The 12,310-nt window shown below is 39.2% G+C and overlaps 1 protein-coding gene across 5 annotated transcripts in view; it reads right to left on the bottom strand.

Moving 5' to 3' along the window:
* The window catches only part of LOC122401814 (period circadian protein), a 63,483-nt gene that overhangs the window by 39,136 nt on the left and 12,037 nt on the right, over positions 1-12,310 (bottom strand). For all 5 annotated transcript variants that reach the window (XM_043404181.1, XM_043404182.1, XM_043404184.1 and 2 more), the window contains exon 2: positions 6,171-6,254. In XM_043404181.1, the coding sequence (XP_043260116.1) occupies positions 6,171-6,254 (84 nt within the window). The remainder of the gene's footprint in view (positions 1-6,170; positions 6,255-12,310) is intronic.

Raw genomic sequence — 12,310 nt, 5'->3', positions numbered from 1 at the left:
TGGCGATGATCGTACCAGAGAGTCGAGCGTAACCCGCACCACGAGTCACGTCGTTGTACGACAGCAACAATAAAATTGTGCGGAACGGAACAGAGCGGAGTCATTATCTTCCCGATCCCACATTGGTGACCCCGACGTGATCTCGCCGCGCAAGTAAAGTTTTTTTAAGAAAATTTGGACATTTTTCGTATACGGACAATATTAGTTAGGGTAGAGAAATAAGTGTATAGTGTTAAGGACATAAGAAAAGGACACGGTCTGACAAATAGTAAGCGCGGTGTGTGTGTGCGGTGAAACTATTTTTTTTTGTGACCAAGACTGGTAAAATGACTGACCCTAACGTTAACGCAGGGACATCCGCGAGTGTGCCGTTGGCAGTTGATCGCGTCGCTGTACGAATACCCGAGTTTTGTCCGGGAGACCCGGAGATGTGGTTTTCAATGGTAGAGAGAAGTTTTGAGGTATCCAATGTAACGTCGGAGACCACGAAATTCGGGTACATTCTCGGCGCGTTAAGTGCGCGACACGCCGCGGAAGTAAGAGACATTATCATGAATCCTCCGGCCACGGATCCGTACACGACGCTCAAAAATGAGTTTATTCGCCGGCTTAGTGCTTCGCAGGAACAGAAAACGCGACGGTTATTGGAACACGAGGAAATCGGGGACAGAAAACCGTCCCAATTTCTTCGTCACCTGCACGGATTGGCCGGTACGGCTTTTTCGGACGGTGTATTGCGGACGCTTTGGATGGGCCGACTACCTGCTAATATGCAGGTGATTTTATCCACGCAGCGGGACACCCCGCTGGATAAGGTAGCAGAGTTGGCAGACGCTGTCGCGGATACGATGACACCGCGGGTACACGTCACGGAGGCCGCGATTACGAGCGTATCTGCATCCTGCCAAATACCCCCGCCGGGCCCGAGCATCGAGGCCATGTTAAACATTAAGATGTCACAATTGGCTCTTTCCTTGAGGCAGGAAATTTCTGCCATCCGTGAATCCTTGGTGGACCAGGGGCAATCTTCCCGTCGCAGGTGGACCCACCGAAATCATCCAAACTCGCGCTACCGCAGACGATCTCTATCGCGATCGCGAGAGCGGCCCGCGGGAGGACAAATGGACCATCAAGGGAAATGCTGGTACCATTGGCGGTTCGGTCCGGCCGCGCAGAGGTGCGTTGCACCGTGCAATTGGAACGCCACGGATCAGGGAAACGACCTGGGGAGTCGTTGATGGCGGCCAGCGACACAAATCCAGCATCACGCCGCCTCTTCATCTTAGACAACAGCTCGAAGACGGAATTTTTAGTGGATACCGGGGCCGATTTGTGCGTTTTTCCGCGCCGCCTGCTAGGCGGATTGCGAGAAAGATCGGAGTACCAGCTGGCGGCGGCGAATGGGAGTGTAATTAACACCTACGGGACAGTGTCGTTAAACCTGCACCTCGGCCTACGACGGGATTTCGTGTGGCGATTCGTGGTTGCGGATGTTACAAAACCCATAATCGGGGTAGACTTTCTCGATCACTTCGATCTTATGGTGGACATCCGCAATCGTCGCCTCGTCGATCGGACCACGTCGTTAACGGTCCGCGGAACACGAGCCGAGGATGAAACGCCGTCGGTGAAGACAGTAGCAGGGACTACCGTTTACCACCAGCTCCTGATGCAGATGCCGGAACTTACACGGCCTAGCGGCACCCCGATGAGGACTACGCACCAAACGGTGCATTACATCGAGACAACCCCTGGACCACCCGTTTCCAGCAAGCCGCGGCGGCTTGCACCGGACCGGCTCAGGGCTGCCCAGAAGGAGTTCGACGCGATGGTGAAGATGGGCATCGCTTGTCCTTCGAAGAGCGCGTGGTCAGCACCCCTTCATATGGTTCCGAAGAAGGGCGAAGAAGCTTGGAGGCCTTGCGGTGACTATAGAGCGTTAAACGCACGGACAATTCCCGACCGATACCCCGTGCGTCACATTGAGGATTTTGCGCAACAACTGAGTGGCAAAAAGGTATTTTCCACAATAGATCTCGTCCGAGCTTATAATCAGATTCCGGTTGCGTCGGAAGACGTCGGAAAAACGGCCATTACAACGCCGTTCGGGCTTTTTGAATTCCCGTACATGTCGTTCGGGTTACGAAATGCCGCGCAAACATTTCAGCGCTTTATCGACGAAATTTTACGCGGTTTCGATTTTTGTTACGCGTATATAGACGACATTTTGGTCGCCTCAGAATCCCAAGCCGATCACCTGCGCCATTTAGAATTATTATTTAAACGATTAAAAGATTATGGCATTGTTGTTAATCCGAATAAATGCACGTTCGGACAGGAAGAAGTTAAATTTCTAGGCTATCGGGTAAATGAAAGCGGCACTCAACCTTTGCCCGGCAAGGTACAAGCCATAAAGTCATTTCCCCTTCCGAAAAACGCGAAGGATTTGAGGCAGTACTTGGGAATGCTTAATTTTTACCGCCGTTTTATCCTGGATGCCGCTCGCTTTCAAGCACCCTTGAACGATCTTCTAGCCGGCAATTTAAAGGGCAAGACCCCGATAGCCTGGACTTCGGAAGCGCGTCAGGCTTTCGAAAATACTAAAAATAGTTTAGCAAACGCAACCCTGCTTTCTCATCCTGCGGTCAACGCTCCGTTGTCGGTTACCTGCGATGCTTCTGATTACACCGTAGGAGCTGTTTTACATCAGTACGTCGGCAACGAACGACAACCATTAGCATTCTTTTCTAAGAAATTAGGATCTGCCGAAAAGAAGTATTCAGCTTACGACCGGGAACTACTTTCTATCTATTTAGCAATAAAACATTTCAAACATATGCTCGAAGGCAGACATTTCACGATTTTTACAGACCATAAACCCATAACTTTCGCTTTCAAACAGAAATTAGATAAATGCTCTCCTCGACAATTCCGATACCTAGATTACATTGCGCAATTCTCTACAGATATTCAACATATTTCCGGTAAAGACAACGTCGTTGCCGATGCACTGTCCAGAGTGGAAACGGTTAACCACTCGATTAATTTCGAAGAATTGGCAAAATCGCAAGCCCAGGATGAGGAGTTGCAGCGGTTGTTGAATAGCGAATCTAGCCTGCGATTACGTAAAGTCTCGTTGCCTGGCACGTCTTCCGAAATTTTTTGCGATATTTCGACTAAGAATGTAAGACCTTATGTCACCCCTCCTTTCCGACGCGCAGTTTTTAATATGTTACATGTATTATCACATCCAGGTATTAACGCGACGATCAAGCTCATAACGCAACGTTATGTTTGGCCGTCGATTAAAAGAGATGTTCGCACGTGGACACGTTGCTGTATACCGTGCCAAAGATCAAAAATTCCCCGTCATGTGACTGCACCATTGGCTACATTTGTTAAACCTTCTGCGCGATTCGAACACATTCATTTAGACATAGTAATTTTACCGGTGTCCGAAGGTTTCAGGTATTGTCTGACCTGTGTAGACAGATATACGCGGTGGCCGGAAGCCTTCCCCATGGTCGATCAGGAGGCCCAAACCGTAGCTCGAACCTTTTATGACGGTTGGGTAGCGCGGTTTGGTGCTCCCGTACGGATTACCACCGATCAGGGTAGGCAATTCGAATCCAAATTATTTTTTGCGCTGAACAATTTAATTGGATCCACACGCCTTCGCACAACGGCGTATCACCCAGCGGCCAATGGGATGGTAGAGCGTTTTCACCGACAGCTCAAGTCGGCTATAAGGTGCCACGGATCCGACAAGTGGACAGAAATACTTCCGACGGTTCTACTCGGTATTCGTTCCGCCTGGAAAGAAGACCTCGGCGCTACCTCAGCGGAATTAGTTTATGGCGAGCCATTAAGATTACCGGGAGAGTTCTTGTCTTCGCATTCAGCGGAAAGCACAGAAAATGCTTCCGATTTTACTAATAGACTACGCAACCATTTTTCTAAATTGAGTCCCTCTAATGCATCACGCCATTCCGTTAATCGTACATTCGTTTTCAAAGATCTTAGCAGTTCAACACATGTTTTCATCCGAACAGATTCAGCCAAAACTATTTTACAACCCGCTTATGAAGGTCCATACGCCGTAGTGCGCCGAGGCGAAAAAACATTTACAATAAACATTAGAGGTAAGGAAATAAATATATCAATTGAAAGGCTAAAGCCTGCTTATATGCTAGCAGAAAACAGACCGGATCCCGTGAGCATAGAAAATCAGCCGGTCACACAAACAAACGTACCTGACAATGCGCCGGTTATACAACAACGTGTCACGCGTTCAGGTAGACGCGTACGTTTTCCCGAGCGATTTCAAATTACGCGGTAGTACTTAAGGCTTGCGCATTATTATAATAAGTATCATATACCATTTATTTTTTTCCATCACTTTTATGTACTTTCATGTATTTTTAGGTATTACGTATTATATATTAAACTCCATGTAAATTCCTTTTTTTTTCAACTCTGTTCAAATACTGTAATGTAAATCTTAGTTAGGATAACGTATTTTATATAATAGAGTAAATGGTAGTGGTAATGTAGTCGGTCAATTTTTCGTAATTGTGCCAATTACTGGCAGGGGGGTAGTGTGGCGGCCAAGGCACCACATACGCCTTAGCCGTTCGAAGCCGCTACAATGTATGGTTGCACACGAGACGATGGTTGCACACGAGACGATGGTTGCACACGAGACGACCAGAGCCGCGTGAGCCGAAAAGCCGTTGTCGTCGTCTCTGACCGTCTTTTGTTTTTGAAGGCCTCTTGGTACGGTGGCGATGATCGTACCAGAGAGTCGAGCGTAACCCGCACCACGAGTCACGTCGTTGTACGACAGCAACAATAAAATTGTGCGGAACGGAACAGAGCGGAGTCATTATCTTCCCGATCCCACAATATTCTCTAGGGATTGACGTTCGAAAAATTTGGTTTTTGTGAAAATTGTCAAAATGGCAACTATTTGTATTTGAAAAGTCGAATTTGGACGAAAAATTTGTATGTTTTCCAAAATAATTAAGATTTTTAAAAAATGGCTACGTCATTCTTGAGTAAATGTTATAGTAAAGATATCTATAAAATTTCAAAGTAATCGATTGGGTAGATTTCGAGATATCTTAACGCCTTATATCAATCAAATGTTTATTTTCGTTTCTGCAATTGTGTCTTATTGCAAAATTACATTTTACCCAAATACTGATCTCACCATATCTTATATTTTATATCTAATGCAGAATTCAACATTCATAATGTAAGATTATCGTACAAAACTCGTAAATATACCGTTTGTTTTGTCACTGGTATAGTGACGTAACTCCTTAAGCACAAAGAGAAAGATAAAAATTCCTTCGATGACCGACCGTGAAGAAAAGCATTCACCGATCGTAATCTGAATGGAGTAAGTCTTACGTAACCGTTTCTAAAAATTGATCGTAATTATATGCAGAAGTAATCTCAGGTGAGCCCTCTATTATAGTTCTGTTATCGTTGTTGACTCGTTATGCAAATTATAACGTTCTTTCTCTTCTATTGGAGACTACGTTTCGCTTGACTAGTTCACGTTAACGTGCAATGTCGATCCACTGTTATTACAGTTATTACATTGCCTTTTTTTTATTATCTCCTCGAGATGGGCAAAATTCTTATTTTTCGATATAAATTTCGAATAACGATTAACAGATAAACGTTTATCCGTTTCCAACAAACAGACACAAATTCAACTGTTCGGTCGAATAAATTATTATACGTTGGTTTTGTCGATTATCTATTATTCGAATTAAACTTTTCCCACAGTCTACTTATGATATTAAATAGTCTTATCTATCTTTTCTGAATGTTATGCGACAAAAACGTGATCGGGAACTCTTTCTTAGTTGCCCCTTACGTAAAGCTAGTCGACAGCAGAGACAAAGTAACTTTCCACTGGATTCCTTGCTCTTATTTTCTACAATCGAAGTCGTAATTAAATCGTCAATTATTTGTGTTGTTGGATTCGCTCGTTGGCGATGATCAACGCGAACTTTTACTCTGCCGAGGGAAAGTCGAGGAAGGCTTTGCACGCAATAATCAACCAGCATCGCGATTGCTTTTCTCGCGACAAGTGTGCCCCTTTTCTCGAGTGATCGGCGATAGGTAATTTGAAGGTAATTTGAACGATGTGTTACCTGGATCCAAATGTCGAAGGACGCCGTCCGCAATAACCGCTACTTGCGGAATGGTTGCTGTTTCTCGAGATTGAGCTGTCACTGCTGAAACATACGATAAATATGGAACATTAATTCACTGTTGGCTCTTTGTGGTCTTATGGACATTATATTTCGTTCGAGCCAATCTTACAACTCGTAACATTATGATGTCAACATCTCATAATTATTTAGTTAGTATTTTTAATATAATATAGTTGAGACAATATTACGTCGTTCAGTCTTTATACTAGACACTTGAAATTGATTTTCGTCCGATCAGCAACATTTAGACAAGAAACGACTTAGAAAGGTTAGATATAATTATTCAACGTTCGAATGAAAAATATAAAGATTGTGCAGTATGGCTTAATTGCAATAAAGTGCAAGGAAAAAAAAGGGAATAAAGCCTGAGAGGCAGGCTTAAATAATGGGTAAAGCATATTATTCCAAGTTATTGCACATTGCTTCATTTATATTAAATTTATTATTGTAAATTAACATTTCATTATTACAATAAGGGAAAATATAAATGTAATTAAACAGCCATCAAACTTTATTAATGTTGTTATAATTATAAATATTATTAATGTTACTAATGTTTTGGGACTAAAATGTCAATTGCAAATGTGTTGAGAATTTGAGAATATGTTACAGCCCCATTAATGATCCAAGAGCATTCTCTCGGGCTTTCTAGTAGAAAAGCGTCCATAATGTCTGACCATAATTTGACGAAACTACTATATATGCTTATCCAGTCACGTTAATTGCCCTCCTGCACTGGCTTAGCTTTTATGCAATACATACGTCATGCATATGAGTATCTCTATACAGAAAGTTTCTGAATTTGGATCATTTCACAGATGTTCAATCATATGTGGAAAATAAAGTATATTTAAGAATTGGTAAGGAGAAAACTAAATTGGCCATCATGTATTTCTTCAAGTAATTAATTCTTCAAAAAACATCACAGAACATTGGAGAAATGATAAACTGAATAGTAAATAGTAGAACCAATTGAATTTTTTTAAGAAAAATAACGAAAAATTCAAATATAAGACAAATCAAACGACATTAAACACAACTATTTGAGATGACAACTGAGTCCTACATAGGAGAAAGAGTTAATGTTTCAATTATTTGTTACTTAAACAATTTTCATTTATCAAAGTTCAAAAACAAATTTAACCAAATAACTGAAAATACGTGATCCAGTATTGGTTTTAGAGAATAATTTTAAAACGGGAACATCTTGTAGGTTAACAAATGAATTTTCTAAGACAATGTAATAATTAGACTGCGGATCTTTATGCAAATTCATATTTTTATTAATAAAATTAATGAAATGGAAGCCCCCTAAATATAATAATTCGTATCTTACTTTAAGTATTTCTTATATTTTTGCATATTAAATGCATTCTGTAGTTTTTTGAGGATTAAAATTTCCCATAAATGCATAAACATCCGCAGTCTAGTAATAATTCATTGTTTACAGCAGAATTGCTTTGGACTTTTCAAATTGTTCAAATATTTAACCATTAATATCTCCAAATATAGAATGATATCTTCAAAACAAACATCGTTGATGAGTCACTAATTGAAACTGTGTTTATTATAAATTAATATTGTTTTTAATTAGAAAGACGTAAGTTGCGCTAGTATTCAATGTATGGTTTTCAACTTCCAAATAAATAAATTGTGTTCAATATTAAGTGTAGAATACACTATTAAAATATAGTAATTTGTGGGATACGCGTCTGTTCATTATTTACTATTTCTACTTATACTGATATCTAATTCGTGTTTTATTGCACGTGTGCCCCACGAATCTTCAAACTTGATTTTCTCGAAAACAAAGTCCCGTATGAAAAAAATTTATTTCAAATTTCTGACTCATTTTTTGACGTAGAATCAGCCCTCTGTCGGTTGCACCACGATGTACTGAAACACCCTGTGGAGAGTGCTCGATTTTAATCTATAAGTGTAAACTATACAGGATGTTCGGCCACCCCTGGGAAAAATTGTAATAGGAGAATCTAGAGGCCAAAGTAGGACGAAAATCAAGAATACCAATTTGTTGATTGAGGCTTCGTTAAAAAGTTATTAACGTTTAAAGTTCCGCCCGTACTAAATTTTTTTCTCGAAAATGGATAGGATTTCGGGAGTGTGGCTCTTCACCAAAAATGATTGTAATTGACCCCTGCAACTGAAAAGAATTTTTTTAGAACGATTTTAAATTTTTTAATTTTGTCGAAAAATTTCACACCTTGAATTTTTTTCTCGAAAATGGGTAAAATTTCAAGGGTATGTCTAATGACCAAAAATGATTGTAATTGACCCCCACAACCGAAAATAATTTTTCCAGAACGATTTGAAATTTTTTTTTTCACCAAAAGATTTCAGCACTACGCCCGGGTCGATTTTTCTTAAAAATTCGTTTTTGATTTTTAGTAATTTTATTTGACGTCCTGTGGAAAAGTTGTCTAATACTTTTTTGTAGGTACCTATAAACTCTACTTCAGACAAAAGTTTCATTGAAATATATTCACTATTGTCGAAGTTATGGCTGTTTGAAAATTGGACCATTTTTATGGGGTTTTCATCATTTTGCGAGATCAAGGATCAATATTTCGATTATTTTTGGATTTTCTACATATTCTTCACTAAAATACGCATCATTTGCATTTTGAAACATTAAAATCGTCCAATCCATTCAGGACTTATGATATTTTAAAGATTTGCAAGAAATTTCCGGGGTACATTTCTGGCCATACATCATTATATTTTCGTTTAGGAATTTTTTTCTCGAAAGTGCGGAGGATTTCGAGGGTATGTCTATGCACCAAAAATGATTGTAATCGACTGCTGCAACTAAAAATAATTTTTTTAGAACGATTTGGAACACATGAAATTTCAGAGGAATCATTCATTCATGATCAGACATTATATTTCCGGTAACGAATTTTTTTCTCGAGACTGGGTAGGATTTTGGAGGTATGTGTATTTACCAAAAATGATTGTAATTGACCCCCGCAACCAAAAATAATTTTTTGTTAAAGTAATATTGGAAAGCTTGCTTTAAATAAAAATTCGACCAATATAAGATGCAATATTTGGAAACTGTATCATTATTCTTGTTACAATAAAATACAACCACAGTTAAAATAATATTGGAAAACTTGCTTTAAAAAGACAAAAATTCAACTAATATAATAAGCAATACTTGGAAATTGAGAAATTGTCATGATTATGATAAAATACAACCACACTTGTGATAATATTGGAATGCTTTTGATAGATATCATAATCATTAGAGTATATAAAATAAATTTAAGGAAGTATTTTCCGTTGTTCTGAACCTTTTCTAATAGTTTGCAATACAAATTAATAGATCAGGCGTTGCATCACAGTATGTGACGGTGCAGACCTATTGCAACGACACGAATCTACCTCCTCCACGGGAGACGTGTTCGCCTAAACCGTGTCATGCGTCTAACCAGACCCTTCTGTTATGTTCACTTCCCCCTAGCGACTGCATAACGCTGCGCGTAATTGCAAAAGTGCATTTCATTTTTAATTATGCTAATGGATTCCATAAAAAAATATTTAGCTATTTATGTTGAAAAACCATTAGTTTAGAAGATATTTTAATCTCGATGATCTAATTCATGTAATTTATGTATTATACATGTATAAATAGTATATCAATTATGATGATATTATACAAAAAGAATATTCGAAATTTCGATCTAATCGTTTGGAAATACATTTCAAATTCCAAAAGTCTCCATGAAAGAACAAGGAAACTTCAGAGTCCGATGAGACTTGCATTCCTGAAACGTTCATGACGTAGTTTTCGCGTTTAAATTCGACGCAGGTGAATTCTAAAAGAGAAAAAAAATTCCAAAACCAACAGTAGGATAACGGTAAACGTGTAGTAAATAAAATTTTATCTCCACCGACCAATATACATAAGACCGAATGCAACGAAACGAGTCTACCTCCTCCGCGAGAGACGTGTTCGCCTAAACTGTGTCATGCGTCTTACCAGACCCTTCTGTTATGTTCACTTCCCTGGTAAGCGGCTGCATAACGCTGCACGTAATTGCAAAAGCGCATTTCTCAAACGGCCTCGGCCCATTGGCCGATTAAACCATCGTCGAGAAAGTCATGCGATTTGCTGACACAAAATCTGCGAAACCAGTCATGGTGCAGAAACAGAGGAGAGGAGGGGGAAAAAAGGTCCGATCACATGTTCGGCAAACGTGACTACCGCGATCGGCCCTTACGTCGGGGTTCTTTCTGGCCTTTCACTGGCCTCATTATTTGCCAGGGAACAGGCACGGGGCTCCTACATTTGTTGCACCTCGATTTGTAGGAAAAATTATTGCATAAGGTCTGCTTCACGCTCGTGGCCCCGTGACTAGAACCGTCGAACGGGACCGTGATCCGGCTATCGATTCCGTTCAGGGCTCCGCGTCGAATGGTGCCAAGGAAACCAAGCGTATTAACCAAATATTAAATAAACGAAAACTATCATTCTGGCAAATTCTACTCGGTTTCCAAATGATATAAAAAATGGTATTTCACCATTTTACCGTTACAGTATACTAAATTGTTTTTCTAATCACGGGAAAGTTATTTATAGTTTGCTCGTCGTCTTCGTGGTAATAGACGAACAATCGTTAAGCAAATTTTAATTACTATCAAATAAATATATTTTATTTTCCAGAAGGATTTTCTATCAGTGGAAATCGATCGAACTAATGATCTAATAAATACTCATCCAATAACACATTCTACTCGGTTTCCAAATAATATAAAAAATGGCATTTCACCGTTTTACCATTACGGTATACTAAATTGTTTTTCTAATCAAGGGAAAGTTATTTATAGTTTGATCGACGTCTTCGTGGTAATAGACGAACAATCGTTAAGCAAATTTTAATTACTATCAAATAAATATATTTTATTTTCCAGAAGGATTTTCTATCAGTGGAAATCGATCGAACTAATGATCTAATAAATACTCATCCAATAACACATTCTACTCGGTTTCCAAATAATATAAAAAATGGCATTTCAACGTTTTACCGTTACGGTATACTAAATTGTTTTTCTAATCACGGGAAAGTTATTTATAGTTTGATCGTTGTCTTCGTGGTAATACACGAATAGTTGCTTTAACAGTAGAATTATCGACAATTATAGTGTATTTATTTGTACCAAAAGAAATACACGATGAAGTATACAGGGTGTTCGGCCACCTCTAGCAAAAATTTTAATGAGCGATAGTAGAGGCCAAAATAAGACAAAAATCAAGAATACTAATTTGTTGGTGGAAGCTTCGTTAAAAAGTTATTAACGTTTAAAGTGCCGCTCTTACTGAATTTTTTTCTCGAAAATGCGCAAGATTTCGGGGGTATGTCTATTCACCAAAAATGACTATAATTGAACCCTACAACCGAAAATAATTTTTCCACAACGATTTGCAATTTTTTAATTTTCTCGAATAATTTCACACCTTCTCTATTTTTTTTCTCGAAAGTGGGCAGGATTTCGTGGGTATGTCTAATGACAAAAACTGATTGTAATTGACCCCCGCAACCGAAAATAATTTTTCCACAACGATTTGCAATTTTTTTTCTCCGTTGAAAAATTTAGGCACCTAATTGGATTTTCAGTAAGGAATTTTTTTCTCGAAAGTGCGTACGATTTCGGAGGTATGTGTAATGATAAAAAAAATGATTGTAATTGATCCCCGCAACCGAAAATAATTTTTTTAAAACGATTTGACAAAATTTTTTTTCGCCGAAAAATTTCAGCACCTACTCGATTTTTTTTCTCGAAAGTAGATAGGATTTCGGAGGTATGTGTACTCACCAAAAATGATTGTAGTTGACCCCCGCAACCGAAAATAATTTTTCCAGAACGATTTGAAATTTTTGAATTTAATTGTTAATAACTTTTTAACGAAGCTTCCATCAACAAATTAGTATTCTTGATTTTCGTCTTATTTTGGCCTCTACTATCGCTCATTAAAATTTTTGCTAGAGGTGGCCGAACACCCTGTATAATGCAATGGAAATAAGTGTTTGTTCTCAGTCTCTTATGGAAAACCG

This window comes from Colletes gigas, unplaced genomic scaffold (genome assembly GCF_013123115.1).
Source record: "Colletes gigas isolate AHSC1104 unplaced genomic scaffold, ASM1312311v1 Colletes_gigas_Sc00028, whole genome shotgun sequence".
Classification (NCBI taxonomy): Eukaryota; Metazoa; Arthropoda; class Insecta; order Hymenoptera; family Colletidae; genus Colletes; species Colletes gigas.
The sequence above is the reverse complement of the archived record's forward strand: the minus strand, read 5'-3'. Positions and strand labels throughout refer to the sequence as shown.